Source organism: Podarcis tiliguerta, assembly GCF_965153285.1.
Source record: "Podarcis tiliguerta genome assembly, chromosome: 5".
Taxonomy (NCBI): domain Eukaryota; kingdom Metazoa; phylum Chordata; class Lepidosauria; order Squamata; family Lacertidae; genus Podarcis; species Podarcis tiliguerta.
In genome coordinates, this window is record NC_139538.1 from 91843984 (window position 1) to 91871289 (window position 27306).

At 44.6% G+C, this 27306-nt stretch overlaps 1 protein-coding gene and 1 long non-coding RNA gene across 4 annotated transcripts in view; one reads left to right on the forward strand and one right to left on the reverse strand.

The window, feature by feature from the left end:
• Positions 1 to 1287: 1287 nt before the first annotated feature.
• Positions 1288 to 27283, reverse strand: LOC310677792. The gene is made up of 3 exons (XR_014511454.1): positions 27198 to 27283; positions 2401 to 2538; positions 1288 to 1365 (listed from the first exon to the last, which is right to left on the reverse strand). It is a non-coding gene; the product is annotated as an uncharacterized lncRNA (long non-coding RNA).
• Positions 24809 to 27306, forward strand: part of NTF3 (neurotrophin 3) — a 69014-nt gene continuing 66516 nt past the window's right edge. Inside the window, exon 1 of one of the 3 annotated variants that reach the window (XM_083440949.1) lies at positions 24809 to 25403. In XM_083440949.1, coding sequence (XP_083297075.1) covers positions 25383 to 25403 — 21 coding nt within the window. In that variant the 5' untranslated portion in view covers positions 24809 to 25382. The remainder of the gene's footprint in view (positions 25404 to 27306) is intronic. The other 2 variants (XM_083440951.1, XM_083440952.1) reach the window with 2 other exon arrangements.

Here is a 27306-nt window from a genome sequence, read left to right on the forward strand (position 1 = left end):
TCAGAGGTTTTGTTTCAACACCCCCTTCCCTCTTTCTAAAAAATAAAAGGCATGATCTGCTTTTTGCCCCTGGGCAATTCGGCTCCAGGGAGCACACATTTGCTCCATAAGATGCACAGACATTTCCCCTTACTTTTTAGGAGGAAAAAAGTGCATCTTATGGAGCGAAAAATACGGTACATACAAACACAGCAGTTAGCTTGGTTAATCCCTTGGAAGCAGGGGATAAAATCTAACAGCAGGCTTTACTAGGACCTGTGTGGCTTTCAGTTGGTCCTGATAAAAGAGAGCAAGTTTTCAAGAAAACTCAATCCTGATGGATGTTGTCATGAACTGGCAGGAATTCTGGGAGGAGGAAGAGGATTTTGGCAAGGGTTGCAGGTGGGAGTGGGTCACATGGGAGCCAGTTGGGGATGGTGAAGGAGAGATTGGTGTAGGTAGTAGTCATGGGGTGACAGAGGATGACGAGGGGCCGAGGGCCAGTGCCCAGGAAGCCGAGCAGCGGGACTCCTCACGAGAGCCAGAGGGGCCCCTGTCCTCACAAACACAGTGGGTCCTGGGGCGTAGGGAACAACAGGCAGGAGACTCCTGGAAGCAAAGAAAGGCAGGGCCTGCAGCCCAGTTCACCAGCTGGCCAGGTGGGGAAGGAGGCATGTGATTCTTCAGCTGGGGCAAACGGAGAGCAGGTGAGGGTCACCTGCCTCATCAAGCCCAGATGCTGCAGTCAGCAGGCACAGTATCAGAAGGCAGCAGAGCTCAACTGCCCATGTTGAGGGATCTCGTCTTGGTTCCTCCTGGACCTCCACAGGTTTCTACTGTGGGCTTGATGCTGGACTGCATCCTGACTTCGGACTTTGATTGACTCTGAACCTCATTTCCTGACCTTTGGCTTTCGACTTTGGATCTTGGACTGTGGACTTTGCGGATGCTCACCGACCCTCGGGTTTTGGACTTGGTCTAGGCATGCTGTCTGACTGCCAGGTGGGCTAGGGGATCAGGACAGTTGTTTAAAAACATTATCCCTGAGAAAAGAATGATATTGACCAAATAAAAAGCCCAAGACCTGTGGATTGTATTAGTTTTAGAAAGACCCCACAGCACGTACTACTTTTTGCTAAACATCTGCCCTGATAATGATGTTTTTTAATGAATTCACATTGCGTCCTCCTTAGATGGTTTCTAATAAAGGCATTTTCCTATTGTTATTTTAGGCAGATAAATATATTGAACCTGTGATATACTTCCAAGGTAAGTTGCAATCATAGAGCCATTAAACACATTACTCACAAAGGAATTGCTCACTTGATCACTTAAGATGGTCAGGATGATATGAAATTCCAGCAAAACCCAGTATTCCAGACCAGCCTGTAGAAAAGGAAAAGGAAAGTTACTTTAATTTAGATTTTTAGTTGAATTTAGTTTAATTTGGCCACCCCACCTTAAAAAAAGAAAACCCTTGCACCTGGCATATGTAAAAAATTTTGCATTGACTTGCTGGTATACTTGGGATGCCTGCTCCCTCATTTATAAGTCAAACCAGACTAGATAAAAGGTTTCTTTACTTGATATATTTTATTGTATAAATGAACTTTTTGCCTTTGCTTTTCTGAAGTAGGCAGAGACATGAGTTTACCATAACAAATTTCCGCTGTGAGTTTACCAATGCTCTTTCAGAAGTGTGTAATCGCCAGTCTAGCTGCCATTAGCAAGTAGCCAATTAGTTATTTCTTTTTACTATTGAAATTTTGACCACCCCAGATGTTCAAAATCACCTGAGTGGGTAACCTGTTGGATTTCTTCAAATACCTGACTCAGAAAGTGACTGCTTTAGGTCAGTTCCACCACAGGTGAAACAAGCAGTATGTCTCTTTTTCTTGCCTTTTTCTTGCAGTTCTGCAAAGATAACTAGGAAATGTAACGGGTGAAAGATGCCAGCAAAATAATCCAGAGGAAAATTGACTCATGTCATGTACTGAATTTTCCTTCCATTTTAAGATTCTGACAACTCGGGTACAGCAACAGTTTTGTATCTAATCATTTACCACATATAATTTCTGCTTTTGGCACTGCAGTACTCAAAGGCAATCATTACAGGAGCTTCCATTCAGTGGGTGCAAGATGGGGTCAAGATTACTTTTTATTACCTGCACATTCGCTCCCTTTTTAACAACAACCGTAACAATGAAAGTTTGGAATCGGGGCCGCCAGGTGGCACAACCTGGGATTTATGAGTACTCAGGCAAGCATCTGCACATCCCTGAGTATAATGCTTTTAAGAGGTTAAACAAGCAAATTCCTATTTGGGCAATAATAATTCCAGTTAGTTAGATCAGTAGATAGAAGTGCACATTATGCGGAGGGAGATCTTTGTCAAGCCAGAAGCAAATGAGAGATACTTACCTATTCAAACGGAAAGAGCTAGCGGTTTATTTAAAGGAAGCTGGTGAGCAGGGTGAAATCTTCAAGTGGTGATTACAAAAACCGCATGTTGGTTTCAATTTCCACTCCATATGCCAAGAGCAATAGCATAATTTGCTTCTGCAAAGAAACGGGGCAAATTAATTCAGGCAACAGGCAATGAGTAGGATGGATCTCTGCCAACACAAAGGCAGGCTGCACATTCTTTTCTTCATGGTTTACGCAGTAGCAAAGTACAGATTAGGGGTCAGTAAAGTTCTGGGGTTGTAAAAGCGTCTGCTCAGGAAGTTTACATTCTCTTGGTACAAAATCTCTCCCCCCCCTCCCGAAATATTAGCATATATTTTATTGAAGCAAAATCTCAGTGTCAAGCATAAGGATGGTGGAGAATTCTGTAATAGTTGAATGTGAAAGTGAGCTCTGCAGCTGTTCACTCATTTGTTAGCCTGGGAAGATGGTTGATTTCTATGTGAGCACCAGCCGTCTTTAACAAATATTCATTTTTGTTGTTGTTGTTGTTAAAAGTGAACATTGTTTTCAAACCCGGGGCATATTTAAAGACAGCTAGTTGTGTAGATATGTGAAATAAAACAAAACTGTGTCAAAGTCGACACGCACACACACACACACACACACACACACACACACACACACAGTGGTACCTCAGGTTAAGTACTTAATTTGTTCTGGAGCTCTGTTCTTAACCTGAAACTGTTCTTAACCTGAAACTGTTCTTAACCTGAAACTGTTCTTAACCTGAAGCACCACTTTAGCTAACGGGGCCTCCTGCTGCCGCCGCGCCGCCAGAGGATGATTTCTGTTCTTACCCTGAAGCAAAGTTCTTAACCTGAAGCACTATTTCTGGGTTAGCGGAGTCTGTAACCTGAAGCGTATGTAACCTGGTTAACTTTTCAACTAAAGCAATTTGTCAAATGTTTGTATACCACCCGGATACTGTTAATCCTTGACCAGTTTTTCAGTGTTTACTAACCACCTGACAAGCCAACACTATCAAAAATATGGACAACGACACTGAGGAATACATTAACGCTTGCAATCTACTTTTTTACCCATTTCTTCCAAGACTTTTTACCAAAATTGATTTATTAACACATAATTCCACCACTTATGATAGAAGGTTCCTTAGTGTTTGCACATCAATTTGTTGTGGTGGTTCAATGGAACAGGTGTCAAGTACCACCTATAGATCAGTTTTGGTGTGTTTTCATGCGTGCATGCAGAAACAAATTTCCGTAGTTTTTTACTCAATAGGACATTCCATTGTGCATCTGAAATGTTAATATTGAAATCTGATTCCAAAACTTTTTTAGAACTGGAATCATTTTGAGTGATTGGTAAGGATCCTGTAGATGAAAGAAGTTATTCTTTTAAGACTTGAAGAATATTCTGGTAATAATTTTCCCATTTTAGTTGGGCTTAGTGCTTTTAGTTGATACCATCTTATTATTGTTAAAATGTAAACTATGATGTAGTTGGAACCATGACATTTGTGTGTTTTGGAGCTGATGTTTTGGTTCTTCCCCAATTTTAAGAGTCCAACCCATTGACTAGCCCCCTCACCCCAGGAAGGCCTCTAGACTCCCATTGTTTAAATTGCAGTATATTAAAATTTCCATAGAACCAGAGCTTTTTTTAGCTGGAACTTGTCAGAACTCAGTTCTGGCACCTCTTGGGTAGGCGCAATTGGCATTATAAGAGGACCTGTTCATGGTGAGTTCAGCACCTCTTTTTCTAGAAAAATAGCACTGCATAGAACAACGGATGGAATATTATAGGTGATAACAGTGATTGTTCCGATGCAATAATCCCCCCCCCCCCCACTTTTGCCATACCCGCAGTTTGTGCTTCAAGCAAGGGTTTAAAAACCAAGCTATCCAATTTAATATTTCCTTCTTTAAATGGTATGGCTCAAAGATGCATAAGGTCTTCACTTGCACATTCCATTAGTTTGCCTAAATAATTGCAAAGGCATATGCTGCGTGCAGTTGAAAAAGCCCCATTTCTCTATTTTTAGATAGTTTCTACTGTTTGTGTGTGTGTGTGTGTGTAAGGTAAGTTAAACCTGGTGAGAGATTCATTTATACAGAGGCCAGGATAGGTTTATTTTGCTCCATTTTGTAAATCTTTTAAACTACCGTATTTTTTGCTCTATAAGACTCACTTTTTCCCTCCTAAAAAGTAAGGGGAAATGTGTGTGCGTCTTATGGAGTGAATGCAGGCTGCGCAGCTATCCCAGAAGCTAGAACAGCAAGAGGGATTGCTGCTTTCGCTGTGCAGCGATCCCTCTTGTTGTTCTGGCTTCTGAGATTCAGAATATTTTTTTTCTTGTTTTCCTCCTCCAAAAACTAGGTGCGTCTTGTGGTCTGGTGCGTCTTATAGAGCGAAAAATACGGTAGCGGAGTGTGTAACCTGAAGCGTATGTAACCCGAGGCACCACTGTATCAGGCAATTATACCACATCTCTGCTTCCGGTCTGATGGGATGATTCAGTTACAGTGGTACCTTGGGTTACATACACTTCAGGTTACAGATTACATAAGCTTCAGGTTACAGACTCCGCTGACCCAGAAATAGTGCTTCAGGTTAAGAACTTTGCTTCAGGATGAGAACAGAAATCGTGCTCTGGCGGCATGGCAGCAGCAGAAGGCCCCATTAGGTAAAGTGGTGCTTCAGGTTAAGAACAGTTTCAGGTTAAGTATGGACCTCCGGAACGAATTAAGTACCTTATTTTTCACCCCATAGGATGCACTTTTCCCCCTCCAAAAATGAAGGGGAAATGTGTGTGCGTCCTATGGGGCGAATGCAGGCTTTCGCTGAAGCCTGGAGAGTGAGAGGCATCGGTGCGCACCGACCCCTCTTGCTCTCCAGGCTTCAGGAAGCTATCCGCAAGCCTTGCAAGCCCTGTGGGAGTTCCCACGGGCTCACAAGGCTTGCGGGCAGCAGCCTCCCGCCCGAAGCACGGGGAGCCCTCCGGAGGACTCCCCGTGCTTCGGGCGCGTGTCCGCAAGCCTTGCGTGCCCGACGGGAGGTCCCGCCGAGCGTGCGAGGCTTGGGGCGGCAGCCTGCTGCCCAAAGCACGGGGAGCCCTCCGGAGGACTCCCCGTACTTCGGGCGAGTGTCCGCAAGCCTTGCGCGCCCGGCGGGAGGTCCCGCCGGGCGCGCAAGGCTTGGGGCGACACCCTGCCGCCCGAAGCACGGGGAGCCCTCCGGAGGGCTCCCCTTGCTTCTGGTGGGTGTCTGCAAGGCTTGGGGCGGCAGCCGCAGCTGGGGGGGGGGGAATAATTTTTTTTTATTCATTCCCCCCCCAAAAAAAACGAGGTGCGTCCTTTGGGCCGGTGCGCCCTATAGGATGAAAAATACGGTACTTAACCCGAGGTACCACTTTAACCTGTAGATGAGATTCTGCTCCACGAGTTATGTGGATCATATGAATGAACACACACACACACACACACACACACACACACACACACATATATATATATATATATATAATCAGCAGTAGCAGCAGCAACAACAACAACAGCAACAACACTTTGAATAATATAATATTAATATAATGATAATATAATGATATGCATGGATATGTTGGCAGGATTGTGGAATCCTATGCAGAAAGACATTTCAAATATCCCACCAGGAAGAAAATCCCCTTTAATATAATTGTTTTGCTTCATTTGTAAGACTACGTTGAAACAGATACCAGTTGCCTAAGAAAGGCATCTGGAATAGACAAGGCGGCTTATTTGTTTCAGCATTGCACACAAACATGATGCAGTTATTAATTGCCCTTCAAATATGGCTAGTGGGGGGGGGGGGCGTGTTATAACCTCTCTTATTGCTTTGGGCTGAAAGCTGTTCAAATCCCTTTCTCGCATGCAAACATACAGCATATATTGAAGCTCAAAAATAATCATGTGAAGCCAGAGAGCTTCACATCGGCATATGTGTTTAGGGGGAAAGGATGCTCACAAATATGATATAACAGAATATTTTAATTTGACTTTAATTTTTTGAGAGAATTAAAAGTTGACATTTTTCTTTTGTTTTTATCCCTGTGCAATGTTTATCACTTTACCAGGATATGCCTCTTAAAAAGACAGCTCATCTGGTGCTGATAATCAGTGTATTTGAACCACCTAGCTGTGGTCGCTAGGTAAAGGTAAAGGGACCCCTGTCTGTTAGGTCCTGTCACGGACGACTCTGGGGTTGCGGCGCTCATCTCGCTCTATTGGCCAAGGGAGCGGGTGTACAGCTTCCGGGTCATGTGGCCAGCATGACTAAGCCGCTTCTGGCGAACCAGAGCAGTGCACGGAAACGCCAGTTACCTTCCTGCTGGAGCAGTACCTATTTATCTACTTGCACTTTGATGTGCTTTCTAACTGCTAGGTTGGCAGGAGCTGGGACCGAGCAACGGGAGCTCACCCCGTCACGGGGATTCGAACAACCAACCTTCTGATCAGCAAGTCCTAGGCTCTGTGGTTTTAACCCACAGCGCCACCCGCATCCCTAAGGTGATAGCAAATACGACCATGTCAATTTCCCCTGAACTGAATATGTAAAGCAATGGTTGCATTTTGGATTTTTAGCTTGAATCACTCTGAGGGCCATCAGAATTTAACAGCGGAAGTTAAACATAATCCCATTAGAAAAAAACCCAGGGATTAGACACAGCTAAAGAATTGCAAGATGTTTCAACTTCCTTATTTCCCTATTCCATTTAGCACAAGAAGCCAAATTTGATAATTTCTCCGCAGCTCCCTTGTGTCTACTGATGTCATGCACAAAACAGGCAACGCTAGTTCTCAGTATTAGGGGGTCAGTGAAACAGTAGCAGCAGGAGGCCTCAGTTTGCTCCCAGAGGAAGAAAAGAATGTGACCCCGGGATGGAAGGCAGCCATCGTTCTGTTGAGACAGTTTCCGGCTGTTGTTTTAGGATTGCTTGAAAGAAGTGCTTGGCAAGGCAAACTCCTCTCTTTGCCCATTTGGCCTAATTAATACGGACATTAATATGTTGCCTTTGTCCATGGAATTTTCTTGGCAGGGATACTGGAGTGGCTTGCCGGTTCCTCCTCCAGGTGGATCATGTTTGGTCAAAATTCTCCACTATGACCTGTCCATCTTGGGTGCCCTGCTCGGCATAGTTCATAGCTTCTCTGAGTTATTCAAGCCCCTTCGCCATGGCAAGGCAGTGATCCATGAAGGGGAGAAAAGCAGTGACAAACCTAGGCAGCATCTTAGAAAGCAGAGACATCACGTTGCCAACAAAGGTCCGTATAGTTAAAGCTATGGTTTTCCCAGTAGTGATGTATGGAAGTGAGAGCTGGACCATAAAGAAGGCTGATCGCCGAAGAATATATGCTTTTGAATTATGGTGCTGGAGGAGACTCTTGAGAGTCCCATGGACTGCAAGAAGATCAAACCTATCCATCTTGAAATCAGCCTTGAGTGCTCACTGGAAGGACAGATCCTGAAGCTGAGGCTCCAATACTTTGGCCACCTCATGAGAAGAGAAGACTCCCTGGAAAAGACTCTGATGTTGGGAAAGATGGAGGGCACAAGGAGAAGGGGACGACAGAGGACGAGATGGTTGGACAGTGTTCTCGAAGCTACGAACATGAGTTTGACCAAACTGTGGGAGGCAGTGGAAGACAGAAGGGGCTGGCGTGCTCTGGTCCAGGGGGTCATGAAGAGTCGGACACGACTAAATGACTAAACAACAACAATACGGACAAATACTCAGAAGAAGAATCCTTAATTCCAAGCCATGTGTTGTGTAGCAATCAATATTTTAGCATTAACCTGTTTGTGTTGTCAGACCTGAGACACTTCAGAAACACTTTAACCCAGAGGCTCCCAAGCTTCCGATAGGTAGCCATTTTATTTTTAAGGGATTAAAATTAGAGGCCCACTTCATACCTTTAAAAAGTTTACTTTCAGTGTGAGAATAAAAATTACCCACACATAGTGGAGCTGACTCCCTGGGTTTCGGTGTGAGTCGCTTTTCTGAGTTTCCCTCCCGACTGAGAAAGGCAAACCCAATGTAAAGATCCGCGAAGAAATGCAGAATGCTTTAAAATATACATCTTCTCAATGTGGTGGAAATTTTTTGGTGCACCTCTGCATTCAGAGTACAGTGGTACCTCGGGTTAAGTACTTAATTCGTTCCGGAGGTTTCTTCTTAACCTGAAACTGTTCTTAACCTGAAGCACCACTTTAGCTAATGGGGCCTCCTGCTGAAAGTAAACACTGCCGAGTTTGCCTATACCTGGTTTAAAACAAACTAAATGGTGTTCCTTGGAGTAGTTACACTTTTAAGTTATAACTAAGCTGCTACTGTAGTTCAGGCATAGGCAAACTCGGCCCTCCAGATGTTTTGGGACTACAACTCCCATCATCCCCAGTTAACAGGACCAGTGGTCAGGGATGATGGGAATTGTAGTCTCAAAACATCTGGAGGGCCGAGTTTGCCTGTGCCTGCTGTAGTTTGTTTGTTTTAAAAGGCATCAGCAGACTTGATTATGGCAGTTTGCATAAAATCTATGTATCGGTTAAGTTTGTATTGAATAGGTTGTGTTTGCACTGAATAGACGTCAATCCAGGGAGCTGCAAAACCCATAGTGAGCAGTCCATGACTAGGAGTTAACTGGAGGGCTGAGTCTGAGCCAGGAAAGGTAGAAGCTGTTAGGATAAAGTCTACCTGGGTCTCATTCCGGTCAAGAGGGGAGAGTTTTTCTAGGAAAAGACTCCCAAGCCAGTAACAAGGGCTGAGGGTCCTTGGGTCTGTAACTGGAATATCTCAGGGGTGGGACTGCTAAGGGACAGGGTAACTGATGAAAAGTGCCCCTTGCTCATGAACCAAACTAATAAACACTGAAGGATCCGGTGCTTTGATTTTAAAAAAAGAATTCACGTGAAACATCTGAGAGAAGTGGCAGAAACTGAAGTGTAGTAGTTTGTTTTTATTTATTTATTTATTTTATTAATATATAAAACACATACATATACATTTACACAATACACATACACAACACACTACCTAATTTTCATGACATAAAACATACCTACATTACTCTATATAATACCTACCTATACTATACATATCAACATACCTACACACCTAGAATCATAGAATCATAGAGTTGGAAGAGACCACAAGGGCCATGGAGTCCAACCCCCTGCCAAGCAGGAAACACCATCAGAGCACTCCTGACATATGGTTGTCAAGCCTCTGCTTAAAGACCTCCAAAGAAGGAGACTCCACCACACTCCTTGGCAGCAAATTCCACTGTCGAACAGCTCTTACTGTCAGGAAGTTCTTCCTAATGTTTAGGTGGAATCTTCTTTCTTGTAGTTTGCATCCATTGCTCCGTGTCTGCTTCTCTGGAGCAGCAGAAAACAACCTTTCTCCCTCCTCTATGTGACATCCTTTTATATACTTGACCATGGCTATCATATCACCCCTTAACCTCCTCTTCTCCAGGCTAAACATGCCCAGCTCCCTTAGCCATTCCTCATAAAGCATCGTTTCCAGGCCTTTGACCATTTTGGTTGCCCTCCTCTGGACACGTTCCAGTTTGTCTGTGTCCTTCTTGAACTGTGGTGTCCAGAACTGGACACAGTACTCCAGGTGAGGTCTGACCAGAGCAGAATACAGTGGCACTATTACTTCCCTTGATCTAGATGCTATACTCCTATTGATGCAGCCCAGAATTGCATTGGGTTTTTTAGCTGCCGTGTCACCCCACACAGACACCCACCAAGTGACTTGACGTCCCGCCGTTCTTGTTACGCTACTTTATTTTTCCAACTAGCTTAAATGCATTTCATTATTTCTTTAATCTCTTCTTTTATCTTAACTTTACTCTTCTTTCACTCTAATCATTTTCTGGATTCACTCAGTATTTGTCAGAAATTCTACTTTTCCCACATAAATTTTGATGTATTCCTTAAAGGTAGCCCACTCCTTATTCACTTTTGGTACCATATCTCCTCTTATCCTCCCTGTTAGTTCGGCAATATGGAAGTATTTCATCATTTTAGATAACCAGTCTGTTTTAGTTGGAACGCTGCTGCTGTTCCAGTTTTTGGCAATCAATAACCTTGCTGCCGTAGTTGCATACATAAATATTGGTCTGACCGTAACTAAGTGAAAGGACCTAGAGAAGGGACAGAAACTGAAGTGTAGTGGCTGATTCCTGAGTAACTGAAGTTTAAGAAAAGCTGTGCTGTACATACTACAGTGGTGCCTCGCAAGACGAAATTAATTCGTTCCGCGAGTCTCTTCGTCTAGCGGTTTTTTCGTCTTGTGAAGCAACCCTATTAGCGGATTAGCGGATTAGCGCTATTAGCGGTTTAGCAGCTATTAAACCCTATTAGCGGCTATTAAAGGCTTAGCGGATTAGTGGATTAGCTGCTAAAAGGCTATTAGCGGTTTAGCGGCTTAGAAAAAGGGGGTGGGGAGCGAAAAAAAAATCTCAAAACTCGCAAGACATTATCGTCTTGTGAAGCAAGCCCATAGGGAAATTCGTCCTGCGAAGCGCATCGAAAAACGGAAAACCCTTTCGTCTAGTGGGTTTTCCGTCTTGCGAGGCATTCGTCTTGCGGGGCACCACTGTACTGTGTTTAAGCCCATGACCTCTTTATATTTGGTTTAAGTAATAAGTTAACTTCTACCTGAAAGAACGTACCTCCTGACCCAACATTGTTTTACCAACTTCTTTTTGTAAATAAAACCTTTACTGTTCAATTCCTGCCTGAGACTCCCTGAATCAAAGTTTCCCTCACACGTGACCCCCACCAGATAGACTGTGGTAAATTGTGGGCATTCCTTTCACTGGCGCACCATGAGGTGGATCCGCTATATATATTTAATTGGGGACAGTTACTGGGGTGAGTCCACTGCACCCAGCTTGGAAAGTTGCCCAAAATGGAATGCTGCCCTCAGGCTGAAAAGGTTCCTCACTCTGATACAAAGCCGGTCAGGACTTATTGATGAGGCTTTATAGATTTTTAGAGAGCCAGTGTGGTCTAGTTGTTAAACGCAGGAGTCTCGTAATCTGGTGAACCGGGTTCGCTTCCCCGCTCCTCCACATGCAGCTGCTGGGTGACCTTGGGCCAGTCACACTTCTTTGAAGTCTCTCAGCCCCACTCACCTCACAGAGTGTTTGTTGTGGGGGAGGAAGGGAAAGGAGAATGTTAGCCGCTTTGAGACTCCTTAAAGGGAGTGAAAGGCGGGATATCAAATCCAAACTCTTCTTCTTCTTCTTCTTCTTCTTCTAGATGAGCCGCATTTTCTGCTTATGGCATATCAAGTTCCAGCTTTCAGGGTCCTTTTGTTGGAGCACGTATCCTCAAAAACAAGTTCAGGTTTAGTATACCATGGCCACAGCTTCTCTGAGGAGTGATGCAAGTGATCCATTATGTCCCACTGCATTTAGCACACCTATCAATTGGGTGGAGCAATGTGGTGCTGTGGTCTCAACCACTGAGCCTCTTGGGCTTGCCGATCAGAAGGTCGGCTGTTCGAATCCCTGTGACGGGGTGAGCTCCCATTGCTCGGTCCCAGCTCCTGCCAACCTAGCAGTTCGAAAGCACATCAAAGTGCAAGTAGATAACTAGGTACCACACCGGCGGGAAGGTAAACGGCGTTTCTGTGCGCTGCTCTGGTTCGCCAGAAGCGGCTTAGTCATGCTGGCCACATGACCTGGAAGCTGTACACCAGCTCCCTCAGCCAGTAAAGCGAGATGAGCGCCGCAACCCCAGAGTCGTCCGCGACTGGACTTAATGATCATGGATCCCTTTACCTTTACCTTTATCTATTGGGGTATCAGTTTGTAGCAGACAAGGCTGGAAGCACTGGCATTTCATGAGAAAAAACGGATTCACATTCGCAACTTCAGGCTACAATCCTCTACACATACATTGAACTCATATGGGCTTTCTTCTGAGTAGACATCTATATATCTTAACAGCTGCGACTACTTTGCTACAATGCATTTCAAAATAAGAAAGGGAAAGCCAGCTTTGTTTCCTGTTAACGGGAAAAAGAAAATCCCAAAATAACTATTATGGAAAGTCCATTCAATTAAGACAGCTGTGTGTGCATCAGAGGACCAATACTATTTTCTACTGTTATTTGTTACAAATGTTCATGACTCATGTGCTGGGCTTTGCTACTTGTCAGCTATGCATCACTATCTTATGCTTGTTGTGTTTAATACCCTGCAGAACACCACAGCCCCTTCCCATTCCTCCATAAGATGCTAACCTCAGTTACTATTCTGTTCTTCATTATGCTGGATAATGAAATTAATTTCTCTTTCTTTTCCCATTCTTTACGATCACACTTTCATCCAGGGATGTCAAATAACTTACAAAAATAAAATAAAAACCATCTAGTCGAAAATCTAACAATACCATGCATCAAAATCATCCACCTATTAGTTATACATAACAATATATACTTTTGTCCCTACTCATTTATCCTTCCCAGTGGCGTAGCGTGGGGGGTGCAGGGGGGCCGGCCACACCGGGTACAACATCTGGGGGGCGGCGCGCTCGCACTCGCAGCTCTCTGCCCCTACCTGGCTCACTCACTCTCACTGCAGTGCTGGCTGTGCGAATCCGATCCGAGCCGCCGGGTCGTCGCCCACTGTGTGTGTGGGGGTGCCAGGCGTGCAGTGCGGTGCGGAGAGAGAGCGAGGGACTATCTGGGGGAGGGACAGTGCAGCGGGGGGGGGCGCAAATTACTTGCCGTGCCCCGGGTTAGAGGCGCAAATTACTTGCCTTGCCCCGGGTGCTGACAACCCACGCTACGCCACTGATCCTTCCCCCTTCCTCCCTCCTCTTTAACCACTCCCCCCAAAACTTGTTCTCTCTTCCGATCTTTAACCATGTGCACAGATTATTCATTCTAATTTGGATGCTTGGGTTGGCTTCCCCCCATGCTATCCAGTTCCTATAACATGTCCATTCATTCAAAATCTTTTGACATTTGTTTTCCCATGTATCTTCCGTCATTACCTGTTCAAAAATATCAGATTGAACATATTCAAAAACATAGTCATTCCATTTTTCCATTGTCCATTCATCCTTTGCTTTCCATCCTAATGCAATAACAAGCATACCAGCTAAGATCATGATTTTATACCAATCCTGCTCTTTTCTTTCTATTTTACTATTCCCCAGTATTCCTGGGATAAGCATTTCTCTATTGACTTCTATCTTAACCTGAAATACATCAGAGATAACCTTTATAATCTTTTGCCAACATTCCTTTACACAAATACACTTCCACCACATATGTGCATATACCCCTAACTCTTGACCGCAATGCCAACACTTAGGGCTCAGGATAAAGAAATTAAATAAGCTCACCCAACATGCTCAAAACCAGGGGAAACAGTTCCAGGGTATAGAGAAGGGTGAATCAGTGCATTGTTAAATATGAAAATCTGGCAGAAGATGCCTATGAACAGTATCAATGTGAGATTTTGTAGAATCCTTGGTAGCGAGTTGTGACATATGTGGAAGACACTTTGAGGATAAAGTTTTTTTAAAATAAGTTTTTATTCAAAATTAAAACAAAACATATTGTCCAGAAATATGTCATCCTTATCCCCCCCCCCATTTTTCCTCCCTCCCCCTCCCTCCCCCCACAGAACCCCCCCCACCCCCCCGACTTCTCTCAGTTCCAGTCTTTGATTTCTCTAAAAATGCTGTTTTCTGCATGTTACACAGTTGTATAGATCCTCAAACTATTTAGCTGATTATTATCAATAAAAAGTTTGTGAATGCTTATTCAAAACCAGCTAAGGAGTCCAGTTTGCTTTGTTGCGTCTTCAAATACTTTGTAAAGGGTTCCCATTCATCTTTAAAGTCACAGTTATCCTTGTCCCGTAGCTTGTATGCCAGTTTTGCCAGTTCTGCATCAATTTTTCTTGCCATGATTCTTTAGTTGGGGTTTCTTCAGTCTTCCATCCTTGTGCTTTTAAAACTCTCACGGCCGTTGTCGCATACATGAAGATGTTTTTGATGTCATGATTTGGGCTCCGTAGTTAGTCCATGGAATCAGTGTCAGCTCCCTGGGTTCCACAAAATTCCCCATGAAGGGGCCTGGCACCATTTTGGTGCCAGGGCCATGCACTGCTGAATGGCAGCCACAGCCTTGGGCAACCATGGTTGCGGAGCCAAGCTAGCACTCCTGCATGGAGTCCAGCTTTGTTGATTTTATGTGACTTGTGTTCTTCACTTTTGCCTGTCATGACTTAAATCTAGTGGGGAAGGGAAATTTGGTTGGGTGCAAGATGACCCCAGATTTCTTTAAAGGAATTATAAAATTGACTACTCCTGAAGAAACATAACCTGGAAAACCATAATCTTAACAACCACAGATCTATTGCCAATAGATCTGGGCTAGATATTCAAAAGAATGTTGATCAGGCCATGGTCAACTCCACTTTTAAGGAGGAAACAGATTCTGGTCAAGTTGCAGGCTTGGTTTTGGGACCAAAGCTGCCTAGGGAGCCCTGTGGGAAGGCTTTTGATGAAAGAGAGACGGGAAGATGTGAGCCTGCTGATTCTAGTGGACCTCTCAGCAGCTTTCAGTACCATTAACCACCATATTCCCTTGAATATGCACTCTGATGGAGCTGTGGGAGGCAAGACTTAGAGGGTCAGCTTCAGAAGGTGATGCTGCGGGCTACTGCTGGACTGTAATCCAGTAACAGCCTGGATGAGGGTGAACAAACTTGACATTCAAGCCAGACCAGCTGGGAATACAATTGGTGGGTGATTCAATCAACAGGTGCCATAACCCCTAACCCTGGAAACCACGGTGTGCCACAGAGGACCCTTATGAGGTTCAAGCCACTTCCTCAGGGGCACAACCATTGGTTCAGAGGATCCAGCCCTACCACCACCCTCAGATTTGGAGGATGAGTCCTTCCACCTCCTCAGCCTTGCAGAAATCCAACATTGCAAAATCATGTGAAACCCATTTAATAACCCAGCTAGCTCTTCCAGGGAAGTGAAGCTGGAGTCAACCACACTACGGGTCTCATCAGCCTATGTACAGCTTCAGTTGGCTTTACTTGGAGCTGTCCAAGGTCTTGTTTTTCCTGACCTCTGCCTAAGGCAGCCTCTTATTGGACTTGCCTTGATTTGCCTTCACTTGCCATGACTTGACTGTCTTCCCTGTGACCTGGCTGTATGTGCCTTGCCTTGCCTTGCTTTCACTGGGCAAAACCTGCTTCTCCTGAGCCTCAACTGTCCAAAGTTGAGTGGTATTCAACTTGTTATGAAAGGGCCAAATGGAGGTCCAAGTGACTCCTGTAGCTTAAAGTCCCCTTTTGCAGGCAGCTTTTGCTGATACGCCAGCTCCCTCGGCTAATAAAGTGAGATGAGCGCCGCAACCCCAGAGTCGGCCACGACTCGACCTAATGGCCAGGGGTCCCTTTACCTTTGCTGATGGGACGCAGGTGGCGCTGTGGGTTAAACCACAGAGCCTAGGACTTGCCGATCAGAAGGTCGGCGGTTCGAATCCCTGCGACAGGGTGAGCTCCTGTTGCTCGGTCCCTGCTCCTGCCAACCTAGCAGTTTGAAAGCATGTCAAAGTGCAGTTAGATAAATAGGTACCGCTCCGGTGGGAAGGTAAACGGCATTTCCGTGCACTGCTCTGGTTCGCCAGAAGCGGCTTAGTCATGCTGGCCACATGGCCCAGAAGCTGTACGCCGGCTCCCTCGGCCAATAAAGCGAGATGAGCGCCGCAACCCCAGAGTCGTCCGCGACTGGACCTAACAGTCAGGGGTCCCTTTACCTTTACCTTTGCTGATACACCAGGTGTCCCCATACCTGGGTGGTGATTGCTTGGCCTTAGTTGTCCGTGGCACTTAGCATATGGCAACGTATTGTCCATGCAACTGCTTTTAAGGTGGTCTGGACTACAGATGTAACAAAACAGAAATGAATAATTAACTGGGGCCATTTCTGGGCACAATTTGAAAGTGTTGGTTTTAACCTTTAAGGCCTGTGATGTCTGGGGGCCAGTTTTCCAAAAATATTGCCTTCTCCCGTATATACCCTACTGTCCCAACCAAGTGTAGTAAGGAAATTGAAAGTTGCATGCCGCAGACATGAGACTGAATTTAAATGAATATTAGCATAAAAATTTAATGATTAAGAAAGACTAATGTTTTAAGACATATGGAAATGTAATTATGTTAAGATATTAAGATTAAGTTGAACCGAAGATATGTCAGAGGGAAAGAATTTACTGTCCGAATATAAGATCTAGAATACAGAGTGGGAAGGTCTGGGGAAGTCGCAGACCCAGGTTAATGTTAAATAATGCAAAGACACAATGATTGTTTTTTAATTCTTTCTTTTATTTTTATTTTTTTCTTTTCTTCATGTACACTGTATTTTATATTGTTTGTATGTGTTGTTTCTATTTTCTGTTTCGTATTTGTTTGTTTGTATTGTCTCTTTATTGATTGTTAAAATAAAAAATATTATATAAAAAAAAAGAAAAAGGAAAAAAAAGAAAGTTGCATGCTGCATATTGTTGTTTTTGTTGATGCATTTAATTATTAGCTTGCATTAATATCCTGTTCCCTGTACGCCACTCAGTGCTCAAACATGGCCTGCAGGGGGACGGGAAGGTAATGGTCTGGCCCACCAGCTGTCTTCTGCCCCACACAGTATTCAGTATTCAACATGTATCTCTCTTTGGCTGAAACTAGATATGACGCCAGCCGCCTTTGGCATTCAAAACACATGATTGTGCGAGGCAGGAGAGAGGGACTGCATACATTCAAATGTAAGGTTCCACCTTAGGCAGGAATAACTTGCTGCAAAAATATAAGATGGGGGACACCTGGCTTTCCAGTAGTACATATGAAAAGGATCGAGGGATCTTAGTGGACCACAAGTTTAACATGAGTCAATGGTGTGATGCAGCAGCCAAAAAAGCTAATGCTATTCTAGGCTGCATCAACAGAAGTATAGTGTTCGGATCAAGGGAACTAATAGCACTGCTCTATTCTGGAGTACTACATCCAGTTCTGGGCACCACAATTTAAGGACTGTCTCGCCAGAGTGGTGCATGCTCTAGTTATCTCCCGCTTGGACTACTGCAATGCGCTCTACGTGGGGCTACCTTTGAAGGTGATCTGGAAACTGCAATTAATCCAGAATGCGGCAGCTAGACTGGTGACTGGGAGTGACCGCCGAGACCATATAACACCAGTCCTGAAAGATCTTCATTGGCTCCCAGTACGTATCCAAGCACAATTCAAAGTGTTAGTGCTGACCTTTAAAGCCCTAAATGGCCTCCGTCCTGTATACCTGAAGGAGTATCTCCACCCCCATCGTTCTGCCCGGACACTGAGATCCAGCACCAAGGGCCTCCTAGCAGTTCCCTCATTGCGAGAAGTGAGATTACAGGGAACCAGACAGAGGGCCTTCTCGGTAGTGGCGCCCACCCTGTGGAACGCCCTCCCATCAGATGTCAATGAGAAGAGCAACCATACGACATTTAGAAGACATCTGAAGGCAGCCCTATTTAGCGAAGCTTTTAATGTCTGATGCTTTATTGTTTTTGATATTTGGTTGGAAGCCGCCCAGAGTGGCTGGGGAGACCCAGTCAGATAGGCGGGGTATAAATAAATTATTATTATTATTATTATTATTATTATTATTATTATTATGTTGACAAGCTGGAACATGTACAGAGGAGGGCAACCAAAATGATCAAAGTTCTGGAAACAAAGCCTTATGAAGTCACATGAAGATGGAGCAAGTTTATTTTCTCCTGCTCTGGAGGGTAGGACTCGAACCAATGGCTTCAAGTTACAAGAAAGGAGATTCTGACTAAGAAGAATGAATGAATCTTTATTTGCGTCAGCCATTGGCCAAAGCAATAAAACAACAATACGATATACAAAGAATAGAAATAAAAAGTCAATTATGTAAAATAAATTTTAAGGTTTTGAATCAATAGCCAAATAATGGAACTTATTCTGATTGCCCCAGCTAAAAGCCTTGCAAGATTCTGACAAGATTCTGGCTAGTGATCCATGCGACGGTCACCTCCAGGCTTGACTACTGTAATTCACTCTACACGGGGCTGCCCTTGAAGCTGTCCCAGAAACTCCAGCGGGTGCAGAATGCTGCAGTGAGGCTCCTCACAGGGTCCCTGCCATGGGAGCATATTCACCCAGTGCTCTTCAAGCTGCACTGGCTCCCGGTGGAGTACAGGGTCAGATTTAAGGTGCTGGTTTTAACCTTTAAAGCCCTTCATGGCCTAGGACCCTCATACCTCTGGGACCGCCTCTCCTGGTATGCCCCACGGAGGACCTTAAGGTCCATCAATAGCAACACCCTAGAGGTCCCGGGCCCTAAGGAAGTTAGATTAGCCTCAACCAGAGCCAGGGCTTTTTCAACACTGGCTCCAGCCTGGTGGAACGCTCTGCCTCATGAGACCAAGGCCCTGCGGGATCTGATTTCTTTCCACAGGGCCTGCAAGACAGAGTTGTTCCGCCTGGCCTTTGGCTTGGAATCAATTTGATTCCCTCCCCCTCTTTCTTTTTTCCTTTCTCCTCCTGTGATGAGGCTGCATTTCAATGTTTCAATGTTTTAATGTTGTATTTTAATCTTGTTTTTAAGTTGTATTCATTCAACTTGTTTTTATTATTGCTTGTTAGCCTCCCTGAGCCCGGCCTTGGCTGGGGAGGGCGGGGTATAAATAAAAATTATTATTATTATTAACATCAGGAAGAACTTTCTGACAGTAAGAGCTGTTTGACAGTGGCACAGACTCCCACAAGAGGTGGTGGGCTCTCCTTCCTTGGAGGTTTCTAAGGAGAGAATCATAGAATCATAGAGTTGGAAGAGACCACAAGGGCCATCGAGTCCAACCCCCTGCCAAGCAGGAAACACCATCAGAGCACTCCTGACATATGGTTGTCAAGCCTCTGCTTAAAGACCTCCAAAGAAGGAGACTCCACCACACTCCTTGGCAGCAAATTCCACTGGCGAACAGCTCTTACTGTCAGGAAGTTCTTCCTAATGTTTAGGTGGAATCTTCTTTCTTGTAGTTTGGATCAATTGCTCCGTGTCCGCTTCTCTGGAGCAGCAGAAAACAACCTTTCTCCCTCCTCTATGTGACATCCTTTTATATATTTGAACATGGCTGTCATATCACCCCTTAATCTCCTCTTTCCAGGCTAAACATGCCCAGCTCCCTTAGCCGTTCCTCATCAGGCATCGTTTCCAGGCCTTTGACCATTTTGGTTGCCCTCCTGTGGACACGTTCCAGTTTGTCAGTGTCCTTCTTGAACTGTGGTGCCCAGAACTGGACACAGTACTCCAGGTGAAGTCTGACGAGAGCAGAATACAGTGGCACTATTACTTCCCTTGATCTAGACGCTATACTCCTATTGATGCAGCCCAGAATTGCATTGGCTTTTTTAGCTGCCGCATCACACTGTTGGCTCGTGTCAAGTTTGTGGTCAACCAAGACTCCTAGATCCTTTTCACATGTACTGCTCTCAAGCCAGGTAAGGTTGGGTGGACACCTGTCATGTGTGATCTAGTTGTGATTCCTGCACTGCAGGGGTTGGACTAGATGACCCTCAGGTTTCCTTCCAACTCCACAATTTTAGGATTCACCCTGCAGCAGCCACTTCCCAAGGCTGCCTACACATCTGGGTTGTCCCTGTGAGCTAGAGCTCTGAGCGCTGAGGGGAGGGCCAGCCTAGGCATGTTGGTCGGCTGCCCTGCTGCAGGATTGGGGACGGGCTGCCATGAGGTGAGCAAGCATGGCCTGCTCTCCTGCCTCCTGTGACAATTCTTGCAATTTTGAATGCCGAATAAAGCTACTCAGTTGTAACTTTCCTGCAGTGTTTTCCTATTTAAGCAAAAGGAGGTTTGGACCTTGTGAGCAGTGGCGTAGCGTGGGTTGTCAGCACCCGGGGCAAGGCAAGTAATTTGCGCCCCCTAACCTGGGGCAAGGCAAGTAATTTGCGCCCCTCCCCTGCACTGTCCCTCCCCCAGATAGTCCCTCGCTCTCGCACCGCACCGCACGCCTGGCACCCTCCCCTCCACAGTGGGCGGCGACCCGGCAGCTCGGATCGGATTTGCACAGCCAGCACTGCAGTGAGAGAGAGTGAGTGAGCCAGGTAGGGGCAGAGAGCTGCGAGTGCGAGCGCCCCCCCCCCAATGTTGCACCCGGTGCGGCCGGCCCCCCCTGCACCCCCCATGCTACGCCACTGCTTGTGAGCGGAGGAACAGCCAGGGTAGGAGTGAGAGAAAGCGAGTCTGCTGTAGCTGTTCTTGCTTGAAGTTTTCCCACACAAAACAGCGTCTGCCCGGAGCTGCTTTCGGTGAGAAAATGGTCCCAGTGACACAGCGAAGCACCCCTTCCCCCACCCTCTCAGTTGTTCTTCCACTCAAACCAGCGACTTTCTAAGGCTACTTTTGGAATCTGTTTGGGGTTCTTAAAAATAGCAACAAAACTGTGGGGGAAAAGATGCATGTAACAGCATGTCATCTCCAGTTTGGTCCTAACTCAAGCTCTCAAAAATCCCAGCATTCCATCCAGGGATCAGATTCTTTTTGAGATTAAAAACTGGCAACCAAAAATACGCATCCCCAACAGTGGTAAAACTGCAGCGAAACTGTTTTTCCATATAATAACTTTAAACAGCTGGAAGAACAGTGCATGGGCATGTTCTTGGCACCTGTAGGAATGTAGAAAGATGCCCCACACTGAGTAAGGCCATTTATCCAACTGGTTCATGGACAGGTCTGCAGAGCACGAGACTCTTAATCTCAGGGTTGTGGGGCTCAAGCCCCACATTGGGCAAAAGATTCCTGCGTCGCAGGGGGTTGGACTAGATGACCCTCGTGGTCCCTTCCAACTCTATGATTCTGTCTCCACTGATTAGCAATCGCTTTCCAGGGTTTCAGAGAGTGGCCTCTCCAGCTATATAGTGGTACCTCCGGTTAAGTACTTACAGTGCTACCTCAGGTTACATACGCTTCAGGTTACATACGCTTCAGGTTACACACTCCGCTAACCCAGAAATAATGCTTCAGGTTAAGAACTTTGCTTCAGGATAAGAACAGAAATCATGCTCCGGCAGCGCGGTGGCAGAGGGAGGCCCCATTAGCTAAAGTGGTGCTTCAGGTTAAGAACAGTTTTAGGTTAAGTACAGACCTCTGGAATGAATTAAGTACTTAACCCGAGGTACCACTGTAATTCGTTCTGGAGGTTCGTACTTAACCTGAAACTGTTCTTAACCTGAAGCACCACTTTAGCTAATGGGGCCTCCTGCTGCTGCCGAGCCACTGGAGCACAATTTCTGTTCTCATCCTGAAGCAAAGTTCTTAACCTGAAGCATTATTTCTGGGTTAGCAGAGTCTGTAACCTGAAGTGTATGTAACCTGAAGTGTATGTAACCTGAGGTACCGCTGTATCTGCCCCACAGCCCTTCCCCTGCAGCTACAGCTCTTTTTGTTGTCATTCCCCAATAAACTTATTTTTAGCCGGTTACCTGTAAATGATCTTGGAGAATGGCTTACCTTCCTGGGAAACTCTGCTGAGTAAACGAACTTTGTCTAACTAGCTTCCTGATAGGAGATAAATTCATGCATATACCACTTCTTCTAACATGGAGATTAATTGTTGTGCCAGGAAATAAGTGGCCTAATTTTCTTGCTGCTTGGAATTGGGATCCTCGGCTCTTTGAATCATATGATATTTTTAGGCCCATTGATAAACTTGCTCTTTCCGCTGTATGCACTTTTCAAGGGAAAGCAGCTATCTCTTAACAGGGAGACTGAGTGAGCAGGGAGAGCTCAGAGTTTTTACCAGTCTTTCGGGGTGCAACTGAACTGGCAGACACCACAACTGAGGATCTCAGATTTGGATTATTATTGAACGCAAGTGCCAAGAACCTCAAATCTATTTCTTATGCAGAATGTAGCTAATTTGGGATTTGAGGGGATGTACTGAGTTAAAGTAGTGGAAAGTTCAAACCTTGTATTTGTTTTCAGTACTAAGATTCCACACTGCAACGTATGTAATAAGAATGTATGAAAACATCCCTGAAGAAATGCAGAGTACATTTGCCTCGCCACTAAATAATCACAAAAAAAAGGATGAGAAAGATCTCTTAGGTTAGAGGATTTGAGTTCCTAGACAGACTTGTCCCAGGTATATCTTCAACTAAAAACTAACCATGGGATGTGGTTAGATACCTTCATGGCGCAATTATCCCTGGTTAATATTCAAAGGTTCATCATTAACTTACTATTTTTCATTCTTTACTTTTAAGCTTCTGTAATGGTTTCTGTTTCTTCTGTCAGTGTTTGAGAGCCATCCTTCAAACTGATTATGATTGAAGAGCCAAAAAACTGTTCCAGAACTATTCTCTGCTTCTCTCCTCTCCTTCCCCAATCAGTCACAATCGTCACACTTTTCTTCTGTTTGTTCATCATTCAGCAGCCCCCTTCTCATGAAAGAATTTCCATTGCAGCTGTGTATGTTTTGCCTGCTTGTCTGTATCAGTGCCAACCGCCATGGAAACACAACAGACTTGTTTAACTTGTACTCATAACATGCTCACAACACCCAGATCATTCCCCACTTTTCAGTTTCTATGCAATATTTCAACCACAAAGCGGTGCTATTGTGAAAGCTAACAATTACCAAAAAGAGAATTGTGATTATTCTTGTAAGCATTAGGGATACACGTATAAACCCAAATAGTTTCATTCTAGCCAACCATTCACCACCTCAACACTTCAGACACCTAGTGTTACATTGCGACATTGCCACATCACATTATTTCAACAACTTTTAATTACCAATTAATTTAAATACTTGGTGGTGTCCATTTTCCTAACCTCAAATTCTCACTATCTGATCCTCTGTCATTCGGAAGCCATGCTGTTTAGATTTTCAGCTGGTTCCATATCAGGGGGAATCTCTGGCAACTGCCCTCAAGATTTATATTTATACTATTTCTCCTGTATGTCCTCGTCTTAAGCCATATGAAATATATCTATATCTATCTATCTATCTATCTATCTATCTATCTATCTATGAATGATACACAATCAGATGACAGTGTATCAAAATCAAATGGCTATAACAGAAGATGTGGAAGATATTTCTTACAATTCACTATCCAGGAAAAAATTGAAATGCAAACAAAAGCCCACTAAATTTCAGGGCAAGAGGAATGGAGGGATGGCGAGTTTTTGTCGTTTTCCTAAAGCAACTCCCCACCTGCACTAAATCCCCCAACTCTTATCTGCCTTCAGAAGGGCAAAGATGAACACTGCTTTGTACATCAGTTTCATGGTCATTGGAGGCTAGGTCACCTATTATGAGGAGTTGGGGGCAAGTATCGCCCTCACTGCAGCAGCGCCAAGAGCAGCACTTTACTCCCCCCAGAAGTCAACGACAGCTATTCAATTTTATGGGTGAATTTGAAACAGGTGCATCTAGGGACTCCATGTGTGGAAGCAATGATTCTTCAACATCAACTTTGTTGGACTGGTCATGTTGTGCGGATGCCTGATGATTGTCTTCCAAAGCAACTACTCTATTCTGAACTTAAAAATGGAAAGTGTAATGCTGGTGGTCAACAAAAGAGGTTTAAAGACTGCCTGCCTCAAGGCAAATCTTTAAAAATGTAGTATAAACACCGACAACTGGGAAACACTGGCCTGCGAGCGCTCCAGTTGGAGAACAGTCTTTTCCAGAGACATCATGGACTTTGAAGAAAACTCGAACTCGGAACACAAGGGAGAAACGTGCTAAGAGGAAGGCACGCTTGGCAAATCCACACCGTGATCAACTCCCGCCCGGAAACCAATGTCCCCACTGTGGAAGGATGTGTGGATCCAGAATTTGGCCTCCACAGTCACTTACGGACTCATTGTTAAAACCATGTTTATGGAAGACAATCTTACTCGGCTATGAGTGATTGCCAGAGAAGAAGCTTGCTAAACAAGCAGCCTGCCTTAGGTAACCAAATCGTGGAGTTTGCTCCTATCTGTAGATCCCTGTGCTGGCAACCCCCCCCCCCCCCATTCTTGCAATTGATTTTTTTACCATCTTATTAAAATGTTGGCCTTGCTTCAAGTATTTCTGCAGCTTGCAATCTTTCAAAATGCTGTAGACCCACACCTTTCAAAACTGTTTGTAAAACAAAATAGAAATAAAAGATTCTTAGTGAGAGGAACTTTTGGGAGGAACCCAAGCATTTCATTCATTTATAGCCGAGGAAACAGGAAACACGGGTTGTCTCCCTTTTGCAGAGTTGTGAAGAGGGACCCTGCCTCCCCCACCCCCACCCAGGGATGCATATTTGGCAAGATTAGGTGTTGCGTCTCAAATTACAAGGCGTTGATCGCAGGAGGCCACAGGCACCAGTGGAGAATGGCAGGGAACATTTCCAGTTGCGAACAATGCAAGTTGCTGGTAGCCAGCCTCTCTGCAGGCTCATTGATTTAGGATCTTCTCTTTACTGCCTTCCCTTACGCTTGGACTGAGAGTGCACTGGCGGCCACAGTTTCCCAGGCTGTGAGCACATGTCAAATGGCTAACCTTTTGGCTGCCCATATTTCTCAGGACAAGAGCTGCTTTTAATTCTAGCATTTCCTGCAGGAGTTTAAATGCAGGAGTGAGCTGTTGCGAGCATTACATTTTTGCTCCAAGCGAACCATTTTTTTATTAAAAAGTTGTTATTAATGTTATTATTATTATGATGACTACATTCTGGATGGAAGATGCAAAGTGTTGAGTGGATAAATTTCCGTACAGACTGGAGGATAAGCAGAGAACGACAGAAGAATAAGTTTACTTAAGAAGCACCAGCGAAGGAAGATTACCTCCTCCTCAGCGAAAGTCAACCCAAGCAGTGAAAATGATGATGATGATGAGGCAGGTACAATGTGTAAAAATATGGAGCGTAAACATTAATTCATTAATAGGGGGAAATATATATATGCATGATTTATTATATGTGTGTGCAATTTCTGATTGATATATGAATTATATTCAGTGTGTGTTTTGCAAAGATGGCGATTGTCAGAGTGTGATCTTCATTTTCAAAGGACATTTGTCACACCTTGGGCTATAGAAATGAGAAATAACTCTTGTGACAGAGTCATTTCTGACACTGGACATCCTAAAACCCTAAGAATGAACCAACATTCACCTGTTTGATATCCATATGAGGGTAGGTGCTGAGAAGCTGGGTCTGCACATGAAGCAGACTGGACTGATATAATGCTCAGCAGTAGAATGAGCTACGGTGTCATGCTACAGATTTGGGGTGGCATTTTCAAATGTTTCCCTATATAATAAATTTCCCTGACAATAGAAAACTGGCATAAAGCTTTTAGCCCAGATGTCTGCCTGCTGCGCTGCTGTTTGTTTCCATGGTGTTTGTAGCATAGGGAAACAATAATAATAATAAAAAAGTTCTCCATCTGAACTGGTGGAGTCCTTTTTACCATCTCATAATCCCCTGCATGTGCAGATGTGAACAACCACCTAAGCGAAACTATTTTAAGCCTGTTGCTTATGAAAAGTGCAAAAGTACAGGCAAGGAAACTAAACGGAAGGGGAGACAGAAAAGATCTACCGACGGTTTGCTTAGACAATATATTATTGCAATAACCATAGCACTCTCAGTGTACTTGAAAGGGCAGCGATAAGACAAAAAGACTGATCTCTATCATGAGGAGTCTACAATCTAAATGGTAAAGAAATGGATAAAAGTTTTTCATGGAAGAAGGAAGGAAAGTATGCTGATCCACATTATTCTGTAAGGATGCAAACTGTGCAAACTTTCTGTAGCGTCAACATTTGGGTGGGAAAGTTTGCTCAGAACAAATCGTCCTCTGTGACCTCAAAGATGTTGGTTGTAACTTGCTCTTCACGTTCTATTTTAATCTGGCTGAGGAAAGAGCACGCACACACACACACACACACTCATACCCGATGATTTAAGCATGTATAAATTTAGAGGGAGAATTAAAGAGGCATGCAAGCTAAAATTATCATCTCCGTTCTTAGTGAGCTAGTGAGATAAATTCAAGGAAAAACGAGGTGGCAAAGTGGCCTTTCCTATTGATGCTGAGGAAATGCACACACAATTTTCATAATGGGTTCACCTACATATAAAACCTTGAACATTTGCCTAGTTTTGGTGAAATATGTATCAGTAGAATTCATTTGACTTATAGGCATTAACAAAAGAGGAGAAAAAGCAAGCCACCAGAAGCTGAAATCTGATTTGTAAGAGAGAGTGAGAAAGTTTCCAGTATTCCTCTCACCCCCAATATTTTGAATGCCTTTATATGATATGTACAGAATCTACCAATTTGCAGCCCTCCTGTGCATTTTTGTAGATGCAGGTAGGTCACTTTCAATATAGCTGTTAAGGCTGCAATCCTATACCCCCTAAAATAGACGTAAACTCCATTTAATCTGATGGGACCGTTTTGAGTAGACCGGGGCTGTCAGTGGCATCTCTTCTGAGAATTAACAGTGCAAATCTAAGCATGTCTACTGAGAATTCGGTAGGGCTTTCTGCCAGGTAAACGGGCTCAGGATTGCAGCCTCAACGCTTGAAAGCCATGCTAATAATTCCAGGCTGCAGTGCAAGTCAGTTCCGGGTAGCCTTGCACGCACGGGAGATGGGCCTCTAGGCTGCCATCCTGCACGCACTTACCTAGGTGCAAGTCTCCTGGGACACCGTGGGGCTTGCTTCCGAGGAAACGCACCGCACGTTTTTCCCCCGGCCAAGCTTTGCTCATGCCAACTCCACTTCCCATCCTTGT